At 43.4% G+C, this 23,653-nt stretch overlaps 3 protein-coding genes across 4 annotated transcripts; 1 reads left to right on the forward strand and 2 right to left on the reverse strand.

The window, feature by feature from the left end:
- Positions 1–59: 59 nt before the first annotated feature.
- Positions 60–9,688, forward strand: otoa (otoancorin). The gene is made up of 30 exons (XM_086218460.1): positions 60–105; positions 446–560; positions 1,930–2,006; positions 2,103–2,170; positions 2,280–2,301; positions 2,453–2,501; positions 2,769–2,910; positions 2,979–3,041; positions 3,143–3,339; positions 3,418–3,551; positions 3,632–3,750; positions 4,385–4,530; positions 4,659–4,767; positions 4,854–5,075; positions 5,150–5,320; positions 5,533–5,670; positions 5,789–5,838; positions 6,047–6,167; positions 6,315–6,433; positions 6,521–6,662; positions 6,750–6,943; positions 7,025–7,115; positions 7,327–7,462; positions 7,538–7,758; positions 7,893–8,042; positions 8,119–8,261; positions 8,533–8,669; positions 8,875–8,972; positions 9,049–9,211; positions 9,286–9,688. The coding sequence occupies exons 3-30, from the start codon at positions 1,949–1,951 to the stop codon at positions 9,366–9,368; spliced, it is 3,486 nt and encodes a 1,161-aa protein (XP_086074586.1). The 5' UTR covers positions 60–105; positions 446–560; positions 1,930–1,948; the 3' UTR covers positions 9,369–9,688.
- Positions 9,689–9,707: 19 nt separating this feature from the next.
- On the reverse strand, positions 9,708–17,296 carry znf687a (zinc finger protein 687a). Its single transcript, XM_086218461.1, has 11 exons — positions 17,210–17,296; positions 14,893–16,770; positions 14,113–14,362; positions 13,853–14,025; positions 13,565–13,749; positions 13,298–13,474; positions 13,044–13,206; positions 12,710–12,955; positions 12,457–12,569; positions 11,806–11,887; positions 9,708–11,690 (listed from the first exon to the last, which is right to left on the reverse strand). Exons 2-11 carry the CDS (start codon positions 16,747–16,749, stop codon positions 11,085–11,087), a joined length of 3,852 nt encoding a protein of 1,283 aa, XP_086074587.1. The 5' UTR covers positions 16,750–16,770; positions 17,210–17,296; the 3' UTR covers positions 9,708–11,084.
- Positions 17,297–18,533: 1,237 nt separating this feature from the next.
- On the reverse strand, positions 18,534–23,603 carry LOC147253332 (26S proteasome non-ATPase regulatory subunit 4-like). 2 transcript variants are annotated; one of them, XM_086218463.1, is made up of 10 exons: positions 23,467–23,603; positions 22,405–22,545; positions 22,209–22,323; positions 21,190–21,276; positions 20,850–20,918; positions 20,521–20,736; positions 19,513–19,621; positions 19,269–19,406; positions 18,831–18,886; positions 18,534–18,755 (listed from the first exon to the last, which is right to left on the reverse strand). In XM_086218463.1, exons 1-10 carry the CDS (start codon positions 23,490–23,492, stop codon positions 18,585–18,587), a joined length of 1,128 nt encoding a protein of 375 aa, XP_086074589.1. In that variant the 5' UTR covers positions 23,493–23,603; the 3' UTR covers positions 18,534–18,584. The 2 variants fall into 2 exon arrangements, with proteins under 2 accessions (XP_086074589.1, XP_086074590.1); XM_086218464.1 differs by lacking the exon at positions 23,467–23,603 and adding an exon at positions 22,921–23,073.
- Between the last annotated feature and the right edge of the window lie 50 nt (positions 23,604–23,653).

Here is a 23,653-nt window from a genome sequence, read left to right on the forward strand (position 1 = left end):
TTGTACTGCCGAGAAGAGGTGAACTACTTCACTGTTATTCCTATGAGCACCTGGAGAGACATCCCTTCCATACAGCTCTCAGCAGCACTGCATCATGTGTTGTCTGTATGTAGGAGCTGCTGCTTTATGTTTGCCAGCTGATCTTTCCGTGTCTTCTCAAGCTGCCTCATTGTACTTGGACAATGCGTCTATCTATGTGCTGAGTGGAAGACTAGCGATGTCAGGCCATTCCCCGAGCTTTGATTGCAGATGATGTATGATCTGATTGTGTTACCTCCAACACAAAGAAAACACTGACCCTCCGACCAACACTGAGCCATTTACTACCTGCTATTAGCCTTTCTCTCTCTCTCTCTCTCTCTCTCTCTCTCTCTCTCTCTCTCACACACACTCACACACATACGTATTTTAATGCCTTGCACCTGCGCTTTGACTTGCCACCCAGCTCACATCAGGTGTGAAACAAAGACGAAGGCAGAGGAAGTGCACAGACATCATATTGTCAACGTCAAATTTCGATTCACATCATTCTGGAATCTTCAGAGAAGCAGTGATATCCTGTGAGTACAAGAATTTCTATTTATAAAATTCATTCATTTCATAAAAATGTGATGTCTGTGAGGTTTTGTATGTAGGTAACGTGGTTTTATTTTAAATTGTTTTGTCCATCATTTATATGGTACACAAATTAGATAGCCAGTAAAAACTTCTAATTTTTAGAGGACATCAATCAAGGTCTTGGGATTATGTTCTGTTTGAACGCGTTATTGTAATACTTATTCATATTCTAGCATATCTGGAAACCACTGAACATCAAAGATAAATGAAATGGTTGTAAACAAATTTCATGGCCAAAACGTAAATAGATTTAATATATACAGTGTTTGTCTACTTTAGTGGCACACACACACACACACACACACACACACACACACACACACACACACACACACACACACACACACTCACTCTGATGGTGAAAGCTGCCATGCAAGGTGCCAACCTACTCATCAGGAGCAATTATGGGTTCAGTATCTTGCTCAAGGACACTTAGACATGATCACCGGGGTTGAAGATCGAACCAGCGACCCCTCAGTTGCTAGAAGGCCACGATTCCTCTGAGCCCAGGAGGGAAAAAGAGAACTGCAGCACGTGTGACGCAGTGAAGAATTCAAACGTGTAGTGACAACAGATGTTCATCAGAATATCAGAAACCTTTATTGTCACTGTAAACTCTGCATACAATCAGGAGTGCCACTCCCCCGTGGTGAGTAGGATGGGCAAATATTAGAATATTTAAAAAAAACACGACAAAAAAAATCAGTACAGATGGAAATATACACGTTCAAATATTAAACTGGTGGCTTATGTGAGACGCTGTAATTAATCGTGTAATATCCAACTAAATCTCTTAAGAGTAATTTGCAGTATTAATAAGGTGACAAAATATTATTGCACTGTACAGGATGTACTGTACATTACAGAACCTGTTTTTGACAGCATGTTATTCTCCAAAGCCGGCGGAGGCTCCCATAGGAAGAGTCCCTGAGATGGTAACTAAGGAAGCAACAACAGAAATCCTCATTAGAGGAAGTATGTCTGAAGACTGGAGGTGCCTCACATGGAGACCTTTTTCAAAACAGCCAGAGAAATTAAAAAAAAAATTGTTACGAGTTGCATTTATTTTTCCGCTACGGAAGAAAAATGGTATGAAAATAATATTTTGCAGAATGCAAATACATTTATGCTGTGTATTTATGCTGAGAATAAAGACAATTATGCTTTTTTTTCCTTCTGGGAAGTTTTTCCTCTGGAGTTGTGCAGCTACCAAAGATGGAGTGTCTTGATCATCACTGAAATCACTGCATCGTGATACTGTAGTTTTCATGTACTAAGTACTTTTTGATGTGAAGTTTGCGTGTTGAACAGGTGAGCCGACCTTTTCATCATGGCTCCAAACGGAGGAACATGTCTTTTGCTCCTGTGTGTGGCTTGTGCGGTGGCGGGTAAGAACCATCACACACACATCACTTCACCCGACTTCCTGTTGTATGTGCACGCTCAGCGCAAGTGTGTTCACTCATAACCATCTATCACTACAGTATCAGCTCCACCTCCAGGTATGATTCCTGCAAGCAGACCTGACATCAAGGATATGGTCCAAAACCTGGTAGGTCGTATAATCCTGTTTGGTTTGAGTGAATGAAGTGTAAGGTGAATGTAGTAACCCTTGATAACCACCAGCCATTTATATCTGATGTGTGTATTTTTTCCATCAGATGATGAAGTGCCAGAAGGAGGGTGAGAGGAAAAATTTGTATCTTGTGTGACTGAGAAAATAATGCCAGTCCTGAGGGGTGTGAATGTGTTTTCATGCAGTATGAGTATCGTCTAGAACATGGCTCGTATCCTGTCGAATAAAAAATAACCAGGACAGACTGTTTTGTAACAGGATACCCGAAACCTTCAATGAAGCTGCTGGGAACGTTTTTCAGTGAGAGGTAATTTGCAGTCTTGTGTAAGTGTGTTTCCTGGATTTTCAAGCGCTTCTGGTTATTATGCATAGTGCAAAGAAATTTCCAGAGCCAGAAGGATGTCAGACTTGATGCCGAACTAATTTAACGCTTCATTTTGGTTGGTGCATTTGGTGCAGCAAGTTTAAAAAGAGGATTATAAGAAATGCAAATGAATTCCTCTTGCAAAGTCACATAAAAGTTGTGATATTTCCTCTCCTCAGCCTTTTGTCTCCACTCTCTCTTCTCCTTCAGTGACTTGCCTGTTGAAGACAGAAGCGGAAACCAGTCCAACACCCTCCTAGTGGGTTTTCTTGAAGCCATGAATTCAGTTTCAGCCTCAGGAGCCATAAACACCTCACGAAGCCGAATCCCCTGGACTCAACCTGATAAAAATGTGAGAGAAGAACCAGGTGATCCATTAAAATGTGCCCTCCACTGTGTTAACGATGAGTCTCTTTTTAGACTTACAAGATGTGGAATTGCACCAATCTTCCAACCATGATCAAGCAAATGAGAAACTCCTCCGTGAGTATTCCCATTGAGAAAAAACTCCAACACATGATGAAAGAAATGTTGATTGAAATCTTGCTGTCGAATAATGTTTGCCTTCTTTTTATTCCCCCTAGGAGGAAACTTCATGCTACATGCGAGCATTTCTGGCTCCTCTGTGTTGGGCAATTTTGACCAGTGACAGTAAAAGCAACGTAAGCTCAGATGACTATGAGGTGCTGCTGTCGGCCGCTAAACCCACCCTGCTCAACACGCCCTTGAAAAGAATAAAACTTCCCCGCAGAGTAGAGCGAGTAGAGAACATGAAAAAGATGTAAGGATATTTGTACAGTATTTTCCTAATTGCAATAGCTGACTTTCATAGGTATAATGATATTATTGTTGGTTTCAGGATGCGGATGATGTGTGAGGTGTATGATTCCATGTCAGAAGAGCAAAGGACGCAGGTGGGAAGATGGGGAAAAGAGCAGATCACCCAGAAATACTTCAACTGTACTCAGAGACTTTCATCCAACTCTAGCTCAAGTAAGAAAGAAGCCCGTCACATATTTACGAGTAATAAAGATAAGGAAAGAAAGGATTTATAATTGAGTGTTACTCTTTAGTGTCAATGGAGAGCTGCAAACCTTCGCTGAAATGGTTGAATTTGGAGGCGTTGTTCTTGATGGGGCCGTACGTTGGCCATCTGTCACCAGACGATGTGGATTCTTCCCCTGAAGGAAAGGTGAGGGATTGTGTGTTACCAGCGTCGGACCTTAGCGTCTCTCTCATGCCAAGGCCGGTTTGTTTCTGGGTTGATATCACACACGACCGACTTATAATCTTGACCTTCCGATTCAAGTGCATCAAGTTCAAATTCATCAAAAACTCTGTCAGTTCTTGCCAAAATTCATGGAGCAATAATATACACAAAGCTTTTATACCATTCTTCCCATCGCACTCACTAATGTTCTGAACTTAGAAACTTCAGGAGATGTCAAGAGACATACAAGAAGAGAAGAGAAGGAAAGAAGCTTGAGAAATGTTCCTTTATTTGTCTGTATACAGAAAATACACTTGAGGGAAAGGAAAATGTTTGGGTGGTAGTCAGTACAATTAGCTTCACTACAAAGTTAACTGCGCTTAATAAAACTTTTCAAAGTCATATCCAAACAAAACAGCAAACTCCTGGAACATAATTTAAAAAGCAAAAATTGCGTGTGTGTGTGTGTGTGTGTGTGTGAGGGGGTGGGGTCTATCTTAATAAAACTAAGCATCTAACCTACTACGTGTGCAAAGCACAATAAAGAGCGAATGTAATTAAGATGTGATGTTAATTTATGTGATTGTCGGTTTGTTTGCTTCACGTTCTCTTTCAGCTGTGTGAATTTGTCTCATCAGTCGGCCACAACCCTTCCTCATTTAGACAGATAACCCAGATGAAACCAAGCCTGGGCATGAAGTTATTTCGAAGAATTCAAAAGTGCTTCAATGGATCAAGGGAGTTCGCACAGCATGTGGACAAGTGTGTATTCTTACCAGAAGGATTAGGTGCATTGATGAGTGATGGAAACACTGCTAGCTGAAGATCTAGCCTTAAATTAGAGTACTGATCAATTACGTCTTAATAATAATGGCACTGAATCCTCTCAGGCTTGGCGCGGTGGCTTGTTATTATGATGACGCTCCAGACTTGACCCCTGACCTCAGTGAGAGAATCCTCTCTGAGATAGACCGCTGCAACAACTCCAGACACACAAGGGTATTACTCACACACGTCCCTCTCAGCCGAGCAACAGGTAAAAGACAGATTTCATTTCATACGATATCATTTTCTTCTTTTCTAAGCTGAAGAAACAGCTTCTGAGGTCCGTGACGTCAACGCACAACTGGACGGACTCTCAGGTGCTTCACAAGATGGGGAGTGCCGTTGCATTGTTGTCTCCAGAACAACTCTCCAAAATCCCAAGAGATAAACTCAAAGGCGTTCTAAAAAATCTGGGGCCCGAAATCACGTGGAAAAAGGAGCAACTTCGCACTCTGATCAAGAAACAGCTGGGTGACAAGAAGGTGAGCGTGCGTGCCGCTCTGGTAGCTCTACTGTCCCTTTCGGTCCATACTCATCTCTTTCTGCTTTGTCACAGTGTGAAGAGGTTTTAGGCAAGGAGCTCATCGTGCTTCAGTCAGCGATTGAAGGCGTGCCAAGCTGCATGCTCAAACATGTCAATGCCCGGGAGGTCCTGGATGATCCAGAGGGTCTGAAGAAAGTCACCCAATGGATGAAGAAGGGGCAGCTGAAGGCCATGCTGCAGGGGGTCAGTTGGAAGGAGCTGGGACAAAAGCATGGCTCATCGGATAGAAGAGCACTTTTGTATTTAAAACACAAAACAGACAAAAGAAGGAATATAGAATTAGAATAAAGCTTGGAGAGATTAAGAAAGCTTCTTTACTTTTATCATTTGTAACAGAAATGATATTTGATGTTATGCTTTGTAAATTTAAGCTTTGGCTAAATGTGTCCCTGTAGCTGCAGGAGAAGGTGGAATCATCTGAGCTGGTGCTGAAGCTGCCTGGCCCTTTGCTTAACATGGTTGCTCTAAACGTGCTGGACAAAGAAGTCATGTCCCTGGAGCAGGCAGAGAATAAAACCTGGAGCCGGCCCCAGGTAACCAGCGTTTAGCCTGATCCCTTCACTCACTGATGTGGCGACTCATTCATTGGTTTAATCAAAGTTCTTGTACTAATGAGGGGTATTAATTTAAAAATAGATGCTTGTTTTTCAGGCAGCATTCTTGGTGAAAAAGTTGCATGATGGCAAGCAGCTTCATTTTAGGTAACACAAACAGACAAAACATAAACATACAAATAAAAAGAAAACACTGAAATTCCTGTCAATAAAATATAATTCAAAACAAATAAAAACTGAATTGAGTTGCATCACTTCTTCAGCATAAGATGAACTTTAATAATTCTGCACTTGTAAATGTGACATCATCATTTTCTAATAAACTTTCCTGCCATTGCTTCCCGTGCTGAGGCAGGAAGTTGCATTCACTTCTTCAGGGTGTCACCTGTAAGATGATTGGCATGCTTGCTGACAGGGGTTTGCAGGACATGTCTCAGGCCATGGAAGAGACTCCACAGTGGATCTCCAAAGTGCAGGTGAGTACAGCTTCTTCTCATATATGGACACACACACACACACACACACACACACACACACACACACACACACACACACACACACACACACACACACACACCAAGTTACCAATATATATATCTTTGTACTTTCATTTATTAAAATAGGCCAGATGCCTAGCCCTGAAATATTTTGCAACATTGGAGGCAGAGAGACCTGATTATTTCAAAACCATCACCGAGGAGGAGCTGGATGATATCCCTTCAAGTCTGATTCTTCAGCTGCCGTAAGGAAACATACTCTTTTTCATTTTATTCAATCCAGAGAATTAAAACACAGTGGCTCACTATCACTGTCCTGAACCCTGTCTCAGGCCTCCAAAGGTGAAAAGTTTGCCTGATGCTGTGTGTGTCGTGTTCATCAACAAGATGAACACAGCTAACCTGAGCTTGATACCTCTCCGATGTCCATCTCGCCCCGCACTCGCCCAGAGAGCTCTACTCTGCCTGCTCAATGTATGCAAGAGAGCCCATATGGCAGCTGAATTCAGCGTACACACACACATGCAACAACATCCTGAAGTGTGTCCTGTGTGTTTGTAGGGGGGAAATTTATTTTCTCTGACTGAAGAAGATGTATCCAGGATGGGTCCACTCTTGTGCGAGCTTCAACCTTCCCAGCTTTGGCTCATGGCTCCTGATGTCCTCAGCTACAGCCTGCAGGCCATGGCTTCCTGTCAGCACATTCCTTACCGCCACAGGGCCGAGTTAGTTGAGCTCGTCAAGAAGACTTTCGGGTAAGACGTGCTCCCTCTTGACGCTGAAGAAACTACAGAGCGACAGAAAACTAGAGTGTGATGTCGTTTTACCCCCTGCAGGGATCCGTCTGATTGGTCAGCAGACACCATGGAGTCACTCGGCCCTCTACTGCTTTTGGATGACGATTCTGTACATGCACTCTCCAATAAGGTGCGTTTAAGTGTGTGTTAGCTCATGATGCTCTATTCTGGCACACTGAAAATCAAATGGACAGACAAACAAAAACACAAGAAAGGAAGACAGAGAGACCTCATCAAAATATACAGAAATTCAGGTGCTGACTTAGACATGCTGTAAATGACAGAAGTAAAGCCTCAAGCCCTAAATCTTGAATCTTTTTTTTATATTCTCTTTGTCTTAGCCTTGGATGAAGGCTGTTATTTATTTCCTGAAGTCGCACCTGATCCACATTTCAGACGCCCTGAAAAAGAAACTATTCGATCTTTCCACCACCTCCTTCAACGCCACGTCAGATGGGGCTCATAACAAAACAGCAGGTGAGGAGGAGATACGCTGCTAAGTATGACTGAAGTGTACATCATCACTTCTCACCTGCCGTCTGTCTCCTTCAGCCAACAGTAACAATGAGACTGACAACAGTACCAACACTGTAAGTGATAATGGGCCCACCGTGGAGGTGATTGAAGAACTGGGAATGCTCAACGTTTACTGGACAGCTACGCAGCTTGATGAAATGTCTGCAGACACCTTCAGAGAGACTGTGGAAATATTTGGGGCCATTTCTGACTTCAAGGAGGATCAACTGATTGTACTCAGTCAAAAGATAACTGAGGTACATTATAGGTCCTGGTCCAGTACATTTAGAGAGCAGAAGACTCCCTGTAGGAGTGAGGTTGAGAGTAAAGTAGCGAATTACTAAAAGGTGTAAATGCAAGTATAATTTCTATCGAGTACTTCTTCCTGCAGGTGTTCGGCCCGGCGTCACAGGTGAATGAGAGTGTGGTCATGCAGATGGGATGTATTGCTCAGGGCTTCTCCAACTCAGACCTGGAGAAACTCGCCTTCTCGCTGGACACTCTGGAGGAAATCGCCAACTGCGGTTGGAATGAGTCCCAGGTGGAGTAGAAGAGTGACTCAGTGTGCTAATAAGACTGTTCATGTTCATGACTTTGGATCAACCATGTCTCAATAGATGGAGTGTGTGTGGAAGAGCGTTGCCAGGCGTAACAACCTGACAGCGCAGCAGCTTGGAGCTGCAGAGATGGTGGCGCTGGACCAGTTCCTGTGTGGCCTGAGCAGCAGCGAGCTCTCCCAGCTCAATATAGATGCTTTCAGGTCAGTGCATGACATACAAACGAGTTTATTTACTCTGATTTTTAAATTAACTAACCCTAATGGTAAAAATAGAATCATCAAAACCATCCAACCATTCATTTTTTATCTTCGAAGTGTGAAAGCAGCATTAACTCAAATAATGTTTCTGATTTATCCATCAATGCAGCCGCTGAAAAAGTCAGATTTCTCATTTCTCTACTTCCTCCTCATGATGGTGTAGCAGAGAGAAACTTTGTTTGACGTTGCTGGTGTGTGTGTTTGTGTGCCACAGGGATGCCATGGGCTCAATAAATGGTATTCAGTGTTCCTTCAAGGTTGCGCAGCAGTTAAAAAATCTGTCTGTGTCGGCCTTCGGAGATCCCAGCACTTGGACTGAGGCAACCGTGTCAACCTTGGGAAATGTAGTTGGTGAGATATGCTCTGTATTTCGTGAAGGTACACCTTTGAAGAATTTTGCTTCGCAGGTAGATTTATTGCCTAAAAGGTAAATTTTCAAGACTTTTGATTGACAAAAAGGTCCCAAGTGACCACTGGCTGGTGCAAAAACACGTTTCTGTTTGGTTTTGTTGCTCAGCAGCATCCTACAAAACACTGTTGTTTCTGTGTCCCTCAGCTGGACTGGATGCAAGTGAGTTGGCTTCTTTGGATGCCTCCCTCTTCTCTTTTCTCAGTGTGACCAGCATCCCTCTCATTCTACCCAATACCTTGGCTGTGAGTGACTTTCATCCTAATCCTGTCTTCACCTCTCAGCTGACTTGCCTCTGACAACCAACTTTTCTCCCTTCAGGCTCTCTCTGTGGCTCAGTTGGAGGCTCTTGGGCCAGACAACGCTGCCATGGTAACCAGTGAACAGCGAGCTGCACTGAGAGATGAGCAGCTGGCCGCCCTAGAGAGAGCGGTGACTAGGGCTGGCGATGCAGCGCCGGTGCAAAACCTCAGCGAAGACTCGGGTAAGAAGGCACAGGTACAGCTGTATATGAACACATGCGTCAGTGTATCATCATGATGTCACTCTTTCATCCAGGAGCTCCATCCGTGAGTGTCGAGGGAATCTTAGCCTACGTGAAACCCCTCCTCTTTCTCCTCACGGGTTTCCTGCTGCTGTGAGAGGACTCACCACCATGCAGCCATGCTTCCTATCCTGATAGAGCACTTACGGCACACAGGAAGATCTTGTTTGCTTTAATATGTGAAGTAACAATAACAACATAAAGTAGCTGTCATGCTAGGATTTATCAATTCCAAACCTTAAAGATTCTATATATTTATAAGACAATCTAACTACACAGGAATATTTCTTTGTCGCCAATTTATGTAATATTTGTTGCTTTCATATTTGCTGTGTTTAAAATGTCAAAACAAGTCAAAAAATATGATTAATACACTGAATTAGAGTTAATAAATCACTGTTCAAGTGAGGGAAGACAAGGCAGAACCAAGTGTCTGTGTATATTTAAATTTTTATTTATTTTTTTCCCCCCACATTTGGTTAGAAGTGATCTTTAAAATGCAAAAACAGAAAGTTAAACGGAACAATGAGTTACAGCATGGAGCAATCTCCCGAGAAAGTGATCACAAACGCACACAGGTTACGGATGCCTACAACACAGTGAAGTCGTCAGTACAAGGCAATCATATTCTCCTTAGCAACCACAAGAGAGTGAAATATTTAGAGAGTAGCTTCAACACTTGCAGACGTCGCGGTTTGTGAGAAACAGTTCTGCAGTGACTCAGTCTAGTTACTGTGCTTCTGTGTCGAGGTGGATGCTGAGATGACATCTTTCCATCTCCGGAACCTGATCTGTTGAGTTGAAGTCTGTTATACAAAATATACATTTTTATCTTTCAGTAATGCAAAAGACACAAGAAAAACCCATCAAATACATGATCAAACATGTTCTCATAAGAAAAAAAATAGATAATTACACACACTGAGCTTTTGTTACAGTAATAAAACAGGTTTTAGACAGATCTTATCCAAATACCAAAAAAAATATATATATAATTTTACTTCCATCATTTGAAGAGAAGGAATCTGTTTATTTTATATAAATACAGTACATTCACTAGTTTGGGAAATTTCACCTCAATTACTAAAAAAAAAAAAAACTGTACATATAAACTAACCGCTTCCAATTTTCCACAGCACACGTTATTATTTCATGTTCCATGTTCAGTAGAGTACAAATAAACCTGCGGGTTCATGTTTTCCTGCTCCTCACAACTGTATGTGCAAAGCAGCCCTGCTCTCAAATCATCTCAAAGACAGAAGGGGGACAGAACCCAGAGTTCTATGAAGTCACTGTCATTTCCAAACTCAAATGCACAGTTGTCAATGGCTGCCTTTCAAGTTAGAAATCCAAAATGTTATGTTTTGTATAATGGATGGCAAAAAGATAATCAAGCACGCAATTATTAGCAAGTGAGACCACTGGTAAGAATCTACAGCTCGGATTCTCTAAAAAAACGACCGGGTCAAATGCAATCTTTGTCATTTGTTGAAATAACATGATAATCACAGTAGAGTTGAGTTGTAACATTCACAGTTCTCCGTATCAATGTGGGAATATGGTCCCCATAATCACACCAGCATCACTACGGAACATAGAAATGCAGCAGTAGATCCTGAGGGTCACGTGGTTGAGGCTGGCCTCCACACTTTGATTGTATTACTATCTTTACACAAAGAGACTCCGTTCTCCTATTATTTGGTTAATCTAGTGCATCGATTTGTTGGGACACGCTTTAATGCAAAGTCGTCAATAAATAAGGCACTTTGCGATATTTTACTGGCACTCACCCCCCCCCCCTACATCTGGTGTCTTAGCTAGTCTTTCCTGTGTTTCTTGCACTGATGAAAGCCATGCCGTGAGTTCTGAAGTGCGTGTTCAGATCTGTTGCCTTTTCGAAGTGTTTGCCGCACACCTTACAGCTCAATGTGTCCTCGTCATCCCTCCCCTGAGCAGAGGGTGACGCAGGAGCAGACCCGCCCAAAGAAGTCCTCTCATCATTCTTCTTGACAGGAGAGGAAGCCATGCGTGTGCTCAGGGCTTGCTGGTGGTCAGTGAATGCATCTCTCAATTTGTGGGTGATGAAGTGATGGCGAGACAGAGCTGTGGTGGAGGTGAAGCAGGCGCCACACTGCAGACACTGATGACTGGCAGCCTCAGGCCCTGCACGCTGGTGCTGGTTGATGTGCTCCAGGAACACAGCCTGGTCGTCAGTGGTGAAACCACAGGGGGCGCAACGGAACCCCGACTCAGGAGGAGAAAATGGGGCAGGCGCAGAGGAGCAACGCAACTTCTTGACCGGGCTCGCCCCAACGATGGACTCCTCATCCTTCTCCACTTTCAAAGCTCCTCTCCGTCTACGGCGAGCCCCAAAACTACCATCCTGTTCTGAGGAACTGTCTGCCTCATCTCTGCCTCCCTGAGACCAGAGTCAAGAAAACATCTGTTTAAATCAATTACAGACAGATGTTCATCTTCTTCCTTTCTGTTAGACATTTTAGTGACAAAGTTACCAAGAGTTTATCCTGACTTACAGTGTCCGCGCGGTGTCTCAGCTGAATGTGTCTCTCCAGCAGGGCCCTGCTGCTGAATGTCTTCTTACCCTCAGTGCAGAACCTAAACAAACACACACACACACACACACACACACACACACACACACACACACACACACAAAGGGTAATCAATTTTCAAGGAGACAAATGCTATCACATGCAGGTCACATTTGCATCCAGGCTGAGTCAGCCAGCTGATTAAGCCAAACGCCATACAAAAAAAATGAATTCCAAAGGTAGTTTGATCAATCACCATCACAACGTTATTTATTTTATTATTTTGATGTTATTTCAGCATTATTTTGATCTGACTTGAGTCATTTGTCTGCAGTTATTCAGGCATTAGAGGTACACCTCACTTCCAGGTTGGTACCTGCTGATCTATATTGATTGAAATTTATCAATACTCTTCCTCTATACTAACACTCACCAAAACATCCGGGTCTGATCACTTAGCAACAGTGAGCACTTTAACCAGACAGCTTATATTTTAATCAATACATGCTGGCTTTGCTGTGTGCTTTTTCTTAGAGTTTCAAAAGGTGACGGTGACAACAACATCATCAACAAAATGCCTTCTAGGTGATGGTTGCGTCCCGGCAGTTAGACAACGTGTGGTGGGGTACTCACTGGCAGCGGAAGCCACGATTCATGACTTTGTGTTTGTCTCTGATGTGGCGTCTCATACTGGAGGTGGTGGTGAAGGAACTCTCACATTTGTTACAAGGAAACTTCTTCAGGATCTTCAAACACACACAAACACACACACACACACACACACACACACACACACACACACACACACACACACACACACAAGGACTGATCTAATTATAGGTAGCTGTGAAATGACACATCTTGAAAAAAGGCAGAACTTCCTGACCTTGCCATGTTGTTTAGCCATATGGACAATGAACTCCTCCCGGTCTGTGTACCGCGCGTGACAAGGCGCACACTTCCACCCTGACGGGGTCTTCATCCTCTCTGCTTTCACTTTCACTCTTTCTTCTTTATCTTGATCCATCCATTCTTCCCCATCTGAACTCTCGAACTTCATTGAAGGCCGTGACGAAGCAGCTGGGGAGGACGGCAGCTCTTGTTTGAATGTGGGAGTTTGAGTCTTGTGAGTCTGGAGTAGGAAGGAGTTAAAAAGGCTGAGTCCTGCTTTGTCATTACACTTACATGAATAAAATGGACAGTTTAGAAGAATAGTATACCTTGTAATGCTCCATTAGGGAATTCCTCTGAGAGAACAGCTTGGTGCATTCGGGACACTTAAACACTTGCACCTTTTGATTGGCTAAATGTGTCTCAAAGTGGATGTAGAGCAGGGGCTTGTGGGTAAAAACTGTGTCACACATAACACATTTATAGATCAACCTGAAAGAAATAGAAATTTGTTGAATGAGACCAATTTAATGTGACAGAGCAGAGATTCCAAGCTGTGTGTGTGTGTGTGTGTGTGTAGTACATGGCCTGAGCTTCAGTGAGTGTTGGATGTTGAGCAGTGATGTGGCTCTCTATGCTTGGGGCAGATTTGAAGGCCATGGGACAGGAGGGGCATTTGTGGAACATATCACAGTGAGCCTGTTGGATGTGAGACTTCACTGAGTTCAGTCCTCCAAATACCACCAAGCAGCTGGAACATCTGCAGAGGGAACACCAATCATGAAGTGATAAAAGAGAGAAGGCCGAGTTGAGATATGGAGGGTTGAGCAGTTTCATCGGAGCATCCCACCTGTACCCAATGCGCCGCGCAAAGTGTAAACACGTCTCTTCCAGGTGTGTTTGAAAGAGTGTCTGCTTGGCTGTGCAGCCGCATTCAGGGCAGATGTGCGGTGCACTGCCTTGGTGGATGCGTTGATGAGCTGCAGTGCTGCAGCTGTTGGGCAGCAGCATCGGGGGAGAGCAGTCTGTGCATGACTGGAGAACAAGCAAAGGCGACAAATCTAATCAGAACTTGGACTAAACTTTCATTTGAAACCAAATGTGATGTCTTACTTTGCTCCTCACACACAAGACTCACAGTGGTGTGTGCTGGTTTGATTTCTTGGAAATGCTGTGTCAGCTCTTCTTTACTACTGAACTGAGCCTGACACTCGGGACATTTATTACTGATGTGCTGTGCGGCGTCCGCTCTCTTCTTGGGGATGACTTGTTGTGGCTGAGGTATGGCGTTAGGGGTAGATGCAGACGGAGCTGGAGAGATGATAAAAGCATGCCTGAGGAGCAGTGTTAACGAAGAGGAAACCAAAAAAATAAATGCTGACAACACGTCTCACTAACCACTTGCTTGATGCTGGACAATCATCTGGTCCACGGGGACAGGTTTCATGACCAAGTGTGAACACTGCATGATCAGACCTCTCTCCTTGTGCTCTCTGGCATGTAAGAGCAGGCTGCACTTGTTGAAGAAAGCCAGACGCTTAGCACAGTGATTACACGTCACCTCAATTCTTAAGGAGCGCCGATCGTAGTGCTGAGCCAAACTCCGCTCCAGCGCAAAGGCATCGCCGCATTCCAAACATCGGTAACCCTGCAAAACAACAAATATTCCCCCTCTCAGCTCTGAAACTGAAATGCAACATTGTGAGACTATGATGGGCCTGTCTGCTGGGAACACTGGCCCTCATTCATGAAAACTCTTCCACGTAACTTTTTTCTAGCACACTTGACTTTTATAGCCTTCAATTTAGCCGTAGACGGGAAGCTAAGCCTGATAGCTATTGTGCAACTCTTAGCAAGCGTGGATGATTCCTAGTAGCTTGAAAAAGAAGAAGTACACAGCAGATATCCGGAGTAAGAAGTGCCACGTAGCCATCAGGTAATCTGTGAGACCTCACAGAAGGCTAAACGTTGTACAGTGTGCAAGAATATTCATTAAAAGACGTCCACTGGTTCACACTGTGAAAAATTTGACCTGTGCCTTTCTGTTCATGATAAAATATCACACCAGTAAATAGATTAATAAAGTCAAATATCCCTGACTCTAATCTTTTTTTATTTACTAGTCCAAGCAAGACAACTAGACCCAGCAGATCATATTTGATTATAAAGTCAGCTGACCTGTGCAGGTAGAGGAAGACCCCACTCAGCTGGAGGAGGGGTGCTCAGATCTGGTTTATAACTGGGCAGCAGGTTCTTGTTGTTGAGAATTTTATTGAAGGAATCCACCAGGCTGGTCTGACTTTTGGAGATGATTGCACCGGTGCTGTTGACAATGGAGGCTGGTCGGTTGCTACTCTGAGCAGGAAGTAGAGTGGAAGGTGCGGCCAGCGTCACCCCACTGTTTAGAGTTTTCTGACCCAGGCTGCGCAGGCTGATACTCCCTGGGCTGACCTTTGCAGGTGAGACAGAGGGCAGAGCTGTGGTTTTGGTGATGCTGACAGCTGTGGGGGAAACCTTAGGCTTGATGAGCACCATGCTTTTTTCTTTGACTACATTGGTACTTTCATCCTGGGGGGTAATTGTTTTTGAAGGCGACTGCTGCAGTCCCTCTCTCTTGGATCTTGTGTTATGACTCTCTGGTGCAGGTTTTGATGCATCCACCCGAGAAGCGGCTCTTCTTTTGGGCACAACACCCGTCACAGTCCTTTTCAAGCTTCCTGTGGGCATTTTAATTTTAACTTTGAGGGGGCACAATTCAGATGTCTTTGCAGTACTAGAGGAGGCAGTGTCCTCCGCCTGGTCAGCACCGCCATTCACATTTGACCCACTGTCAGCCGTCTTCTCACTCTGCTCCTCAGTGTCACCTGACCTGTCTTCCTGGAAAGGCTCGCTGTCCATGAGTTCCTCCTTGTGGTTCACAACAGGATCTGCTGTCTGGGCCAACTCGGGGCTGCCGCTTCTCTTACTGAACACGAGACCCGTCTCACTGGGTGGTGGACTCTCAGGTGAGTCCCTCTCATCAATCACATGCTCTGGATACTTCTCCTCTTGCACTGGTGCAGTGGCCATGGTAACAGTTGGGAGCCAGTCCTGGGGATCCTGAGGGTGGGGAGCTATGGATGGAGAACTGGGGGTAATAGTTTTCCCTTCTTGCTCAAGTTGGAAGTTCAGTTTTACAGATGCAAGTGAGGAGGACATGGGAGGAGGATCTGATGTGGTTTTGAGAGAGCCAATCTGAAGTTTTCTTCTGTGTTTAAATTTTGGAGGAGAGGGCATGACAAATTCTGGGCTCTCTTGGATGACAAGGGGGCTTCCTAAGTCTGGCTCTGAATCATCTTCATCCAAGTGCATTACACAATGATTTCCAGCTTTAACTCCCCCATTGTGTGGTAATGGGGACGATGGTGAATTACCAAAGATATGTGTATCCTCCTTCTGTGGGGAGGAAGGAGCAGGGAATTTGGGACTGGCTGAAGACTCTGGATGTAGATGGGGATTCTCAGTGTTCATGACATCAGTCTTGGGCTGGACAGATCCAACTTCAGCTCCTCTATCACATCCTCCACCATCATCATTCAGCATTGACCGTAATGGTGAATGGGGCCATGTCTCTGTATTGGACTCTTGCTGATCACTGACAGCAAAGCCCTCAAAGCCATTGGTGATCTGGGGCTCTGGGGCAGCACCATCAGTGGGATTAGTTCCATACTGTGAGGTGATATCACCCAACTTAACTTGAGCCTGTGGGTCTAAACCACTGATCGCAGGGTTGTCTTCTTTAACGTCAGCCCTGACAGACCCCCCACCCTCATCACCTGACTCAGGTCGCACCATGTTCTTCACGATAACACTGACCACAGGAGGCTCACTGTGAGAATGAGGGGAACTAGGAAAGGAAGAAGGGGACCCTCTTTCGTTTGCTTTACCAGGCCCCTCCTCGCGTTGCTCCTCTGGACTGGACTGAATGGCATCAATGTCAGGAATGTCAAATGCTGCCAGCAAATCATCAAAGTCTGGGGTCTTCATTTCCCCCATGGCCAGCAAAAGGCTCAAAACCTACAAAGGCAGAATCATTCATGTTGCGTTAGAAGAACCACAGATAAGCTTCGCTATATTTATGCGCTACTTCTGGGTCCTGCTAGGTTTGAGTCCGCTCAAAGCATAATGACATGTGTTGTTGCTAACTTTAGAATTACTCGTAAAAGATGTATGTATAATGCTACGTATAATAAAATATAACAGTTCCTGTTTAGCATGTCAAACGTCATGCTTCAACAAGTGGCTGCTTCAGTCAACAGCTCAACTTTAGCGTATAGCGGCTAGCTGGCCTTGCTAACGTCAACCAACCAACTTTCCACAAAAAGTCAAACACGGTTTTATCAGCGCAACACGCAGCTACTGCGAAATACATATTTTGTGTTTAATGCATGTTACGTTTTCTGTCACTCAGGCTAACACTCGCTCAAGCTTGTATCCCAATTTAGGTTAACGTTACCTGCTAGTGAGCGAAGTAGATTCCTGACTTTCCTCTCCGACGCATAAGTTCTTCGTCACAAAATCACGCGACAGCGCTCGAGCCATTCCCGACGTTGACGCTTTACTGTTAATATCACATTAATATCGTAACCGTTGGCTGACGCAGACCATTACACTTACTTGCATCAAAACTTAATTATAAAATTCTCAATATAGTTCCATGCAGTAGCAAAGTAGATTTTTTTCCACGTCAATGGAAGTTACAAATAATTAACGACAATTAAATTTACTCCAGTATCTTTGCAATGTTTAGGTACTTGCTCTTTCCATTTGATTCAATTAATGTCCATAATTCCTACATGCTCCTTTACATTTGGATTAGCAACAATTCCAATTCCTGACAGTAAAACAAAACAAAAAAATTAATTTGTTTTTTTTTTAAATTTGATTTAAAAAAAAAAGAATCATAATGATGATTGGCAAAATCCCAATGGTGATAAGAATTCATAATAAAATGTTATAATTTTGGCTTTTCTCTGGTGACTGACATCCTTTTCGTGACTATTTCTGGATTTCAGTTTCGTCTTCAGACCTCACATTAATTATCAAGCTGTTATTGTTTTTTACGGGCAAAAAAAAGAGACCTCAGTAAGTACTTTAATAGGTATGTAAATCATGTTTTTAAAGATATAACTTCTAAGGTATGAACTGTTCAGCTTCGTAACTTTAGATTTTGTGGTGCTTCTGCCAGTTTACATGTTTATATTGATGCTGTATATAAAACTCTTAAAACACGAGCTGTTAGAGCGAAAAGATGATCTCTTTATCTCTCATCTCTCAACTATTTTCACCGCGGCATCTTAAAGTACTGTTGTCTTCACTAACAAACATTTACAAAAATCTTTCCACTTTAACATGTAAAAAACAAATGTTTTTTCCCCCCCACCAAATCGTTTATTTTTTGTTGAAGGCATTTGTCTTGCACGGCGAGAACTGACCGAAAAATACTAAACTTTTCCCACAGCTTCAAATGTGAATACATTACAAGTATCTGATGATGTAGCACATTGGATTGTGTACATTTATTAAGGATTATAATCTGCCAGTGTTACTGAGTAGTTATATTACAAAAGACTGAATAGTAAGCACATCTGTTTGGCACAGCGATGAAAACAGAATTCACTTTAGAAATTAGAAAACGACTTTAACCTTAAGTTGAAACTTAACAGAAAAATGAACAGTTTGCACAGCTACATAAAGAAGAGGATAAAATGAAAGGTAACAAAAATGAAATGGTGTATTGAGGAGAGAAGTAAAGTTACTGTGAATAACACATGCAGTGCGATTCTCAGGTGTTTTTATTTATCATATAATGAGTTCCTCTCTTTGGATGTTCATTTCTTTTTCTCTTCATCCTTCTTGGTGTCTGGTTTCGAGCCTGCCTGGGAAGCCATATGGCCCATGGCGTTACGGATGGCCTCGTTGTTGGGGTCGACTCCAGGAAGGTTCTCCAGGACACTCTGAAGGAACTCTGGGTCCTGCATAACATCGTAGTCTTCCTCGTCCTTGACAGATAGCAACACAGTTAGCGATGCATTTTAAACGGATGACACAAGAGCCTGATTTAAGTTTGTGTTTACCTTTGCCTCACTGGAGTCCATGTCAGCTCCAGTGTCCATGTCCTCAGCACCAAACTCTACAGGGGAGATGGAACAGAGGTGGTGTTTGACTCAAGAACCATAGAGGAGCTTGTTGACTTGAAACTGCATTACAGGTTGCATAGCGCTCTTTTATGGGTTCAAGATAGTCCTGCAATCAAATATGTAATTTATATTTCAATGTCAATTTGTGTCTTTGAGGTTTAAGAATGTTAACATTGTGTGAGAAAAACACAGATGGAGCCACAGGAGCTGCTTCCACTTCCTTTGACTTGAATGCAGGAGATAAGAACAAAAGAGTAATAAGGGAGTTCAGAAACACTTACAGTGAACTGTTAAAAGACAAATACACTGCAACTGAGATGCATGCAAAATATCCCTTTAGCAAATTCAAAAATAGTGGTTTTGAGTTTTTTTAACCTGCTCCTGATCCCTGCATGGACATCTGCAGGGCGTAGGCGATTTGTTCATCCTCCGTCATGCGGCTGAAGTCTGGTAAAGCAGGTGTGGCTGAGTCCGTATGGGGAACAGACATTTTCAACAGGGCATCCTCTGACTCTGCAACAGAACAAGTCAAACACATCCAAGTGAACACCTCTCACCCTGGGGGAAGGGGGCTGTCATCTATGAAGGGTAAATGTAGCTGCTGGATATTTTATCTGACCGTCTACAACAGGGGAAGAGATGCCAGCTTCAGCTGCTGACGCAACAGCGGCTCTGCGAGCTTCATCCTCCTGTCGTTGTCTCTGCTCTTCCATAGACACACGCAGAGCCTGGAGAGGTGAGGAGGATGTAAATATTTTTGGAATTAATTAAAAGTGGTCTCCAAAGCTGTCCTTCAAAGTAACTTGATGTATAGTGTACTGCCTGGGTAAAGGCTCCAACATAGCAATACTCTGAAATCTAAGGAGTATCGCGACTCAACAGCAGCATCAAAAAGGGGGGAAAAAACATCAAGTGGGTGATCCAAAAAAAAGAAAAAGAAAAAAGATTTTGTGACCAAATACAGAATGTATACATGGGACAAGGGGATGTCATACCATATATTCAAGAATGGCACCGGGGCTTCTGATGACTTGCTTCTTGGTTCCCTGTGGAACTTGTCACTACCTGTATTCAAATATTACATCTGCACCTATTCTATGTAGCAGGTTGTCCCTCGCCCACTGCATTAAAATCATACAAACAATCTGCTGCACTTTTGTTGCATCTGTTCATGTTCAGGAAGTCACTGCGGTGGACCAGACACAGAAACTCCTAACGAGCTAATCTGATCCAATGACACAGCGTTCAATATGCGTTTATGGCCACTGTGGACTAAAAATCCATGCCCGTGTATATTTGTTTGCGACAGAATCATCCATCTGTGCATTCTTCTGAGGCTATCAGCGCAGTTTCCTATCTGTTTGTTGGCTGTCTGTAAAATCATAGATTGTGGCAGCTGATGTAACTGCATCTTTAAATTGGTTTTCTACGTTTGAATCACATGTATCTTGGCTTGCCACCCATTTATAATACAAGGATCATAATTAACATTTGGGTGCCGTAGATGTAAGCTTGTCGACAGCTAAACCAGCCAGTAATACCATATACCACAATAAATTTTGAGGCAAGTGTACATGTTTTAAAAACTGGATGTGTCTACATGCAGCTCCAGACCCTGCTCTCTTACCAAGGCCAGCTCAGGGTCTGCACTGGGATCCACTCCAAACTCAAAGTCACTGGCGCCCAGGCCCAATACTGCACCTCCCTCTCCAGCAAGGATGGGTGAAGACAGCAAGGCATCAGCCAGACTGGGACCTGGAGGAACAGTGACCAGATGGGAGCCTGCTCCCTCTTTGCCGTTCAGTGTGTTGATGAAGGCTGTCAGCTTCTCTGTGTTCATCTCCTGGGAGGAAGAGGGAGGGCGAGCATGTGGAGCGGAAACATTAGTCTGCAAGCAATAGCAACTTAAACGGGTCTGTGTGTGTGTGTGTGTGTGTCCGACTAATGGGAAAGTACCTCCTCTCCAAAGTTAATGACATCCACATTGACTTTTTCCTTCTTCAGGCGTTTTGCCATTTTGACCAGCTATGAAGAAAGACAAAGTCAAGACAAACATTTAAGAGCCTGACAGACATACTGAGCAGGTGACATCTGCTGAATCTATTTTCCCCGCAGACAAACAAGGACCTGGTTCTCAAAGTAGTAACTAAGTAAGCTGGATAGGAGACCTCAGTAAATTCTGAACATTTCAAGAATTAAAAAAAATGATTAATTCAGGCAAATGCACACCCACCTATAGTTACAGTTTTTAAATCTGGATCAGATTCACATTACTCTTAGATGGAACATAGCTCACTTCTTTTTCATTGTCCTCCACTGGACTGCCAACAAATGCAATTATGCGCATCTTGTGGTTTTTGCCTTGTCTGTGCTTCAGTGCCAACTGAAAAGGAGAGAAACATCGTAAACCATAAAAGGGTGAGATAAAACTTATTATCTATCATACTTGATGTGTTTGGAAAAACAAGTGAAGGACAGAGGGACAGAGAAAGCACATATTAAGTCAGCAAATAGTCTTCGAAATAAATGTTTAAGTGTAGTTAGCTAACATGGACACTCATCCCTGGCTGCAGAAAGCCAGAACTGAGTGTTTTTAATTAACCTGTTTCAGCTCTTTAATTAGAGGTTTCAGTACATTGGCATTTTTCCATTCAAGGCACCATTACAACATGAACAATAAAATGGCGGAAATGACAGGCAGATTGGGGCGGCATCCGCAGTGATGCAGGTGCTAAACCAGTCTGTTGTGGTGAAGAGGGAGCTTAGCCAAAAGCCGAGGCTCTCGATTTACCGGTCAATCTACGTTCCAATCCTCACCTATGGTCATGAGCTTTGTGTAATGACCAAAGGAACAAGATGCTGAACACAAGCGGCCGAAATGAGTTTCCTCCGCAGGGTGGCTGGGCTCTCCCTTAGAGATAGGGTGAGAAGCTCAGTCATTCGGGAGGGACTCAGAGTAGAGCCGCTGCTCCTCCATGTCAAGAGGAGCCAGTTGAGGTGGTTCAGGCATCTGGTGAGGATGCCTCCCCCGGGAGGTGTTCCAGCCATGCCCAACCGGGAGGAGGCCTGGGGGCCGACCAAAGACACGCTGGAGGCTCTCGGCTGGCCTGGGAATGCCTAGAATTCCCCTGTAAGAGCTGGTGGAAGTGGCTGGGGAGAGGGTGGTCTGGGTTTCCTTGCTTAGGCTGCTGCCCCTGCGATCCGGATCAACCGGATAAGCGGAGGACGACGACAATAAAATGCAACTAGGAGATTTAAGCCTTCGGTATTATTGGAGGAGAAGGAGAACATTGTATATCAACATAGCACACTCACATGTGCCACCCTGATGCCGGTGCAGAAGCTGATGTTTCCACGAGGCTGCACAGCATGCAACTTGGACAGTATCCTTCCAGTGTCTGGAGTCAGTGTTGTCAGCACCTCACAGTTGCTGCACATGGATGGAACACTTACATGATTATATTGTCATATTTGAAACCTAGCACACAAATACAAATGCACTGCCACTTACTTTGCCATGGTGATGAGGCCCACATTGTTTTCAGGGTTGCTGCGAGTCTTGGAGTGACAAACAATATTAACTGCATCCTGTTGAGCCTGCAGCCTGGTGGGCAGAAAGTCTCCATTGCGCATGTACTCACTGTTGTCCACACTAGAGGAAATGATTACAGAATTATTAAAAATGGCAAAATACTGGTGCATACTCACCCAATACCATTATTTTTGGTTTAGCATCATTGAATCTGAGATGAGAAAGTATTAGAAAATTGAGTTGAACAACAATATATAAAACCAACATTCAGAAATGATTATCTGAATGATACAGATAATCCATTCTATTTTTTTCCAATCATAAAAACGAATTTTATATTGCTATGTTAAGAAAAATGGAAGTCATATAGGGAATTGGAAACACAAAGATTATTTTACTTTTAATATAATGACACTAAACTGTAAAGTAACCTCTGTATGAATCAATATATACAAACATATTTAGGTCCGACACTAAGAAACACAATAATACTACCCAAGGAAATATCCCACGATCTGTCTGTCTCAAAATGTGAACGACAATACTGGAGATTGACGAAAATAAAAATGAATCCAAAAAGGAAACAGTTGTTTGCTCCGGCATCAGACATAACGGGTTAGAATTATGACCACCATAGAGACCACAGAAGCTTTAGAATACAAGTTAGCTCGTTAGCTGACGCTCAACTAAACGCGTCAAACAACAACAGTTTTATCACATGTGAAGCAAAAGCAGCCTCAGAGATGAAGTTATAAACTGACAAGCCCCGATGATTAATATAACTGATAAAACAGTAACAAGTAACCGTAGCTAACTGGAGGTTTAGGCTAGCTAGGTACGGCTAGCTTGATGGCTAACATTAGGATGTAACGTAGAGTGACTCAGGGAATAGCTCGAGAATGTTTTTCCATAGAAAATAACTGCTTTAAACCTCAACAAACCATTACGAAGGACGACATGTATCACTTTAACGAGGATTGATTTCATTATACACAAAAGTCGTTTCAAATGTGAACTTTAAACATATTTTGATCGCCTTACCAGACCATAGTACTTTCAAGCACCATCTTGAAATCTGCCGTTTACTACGTTACCGTGGTGGATTATGGGTAATGGTGTTTTTTTCGACGCCGAGTCTTCCAGCGAGAGATGCGACATACGAGACGCAGCAAATAATCTTTTTTTTTTTGTTTTCCTCTGTTGTTGGTTTTACATTTTTGTCATGTGT

This window comes from Aulostomus chinensis, chromosome 11 (assembly GCF_037954235.1).
Source record: "Aulostomus chinensis isolate RoL2024-O1b breed Wild chromosome 11, RoL_Achi_v1.0, whole genome shotgun sequence".
Taxonomy (NCBI): Eukaryota; Metazoa; Chordata; class Actinopteri; order Syngnathiformes; family Aulostomidae; genus Aulostomus; species Aulostomus chinensis.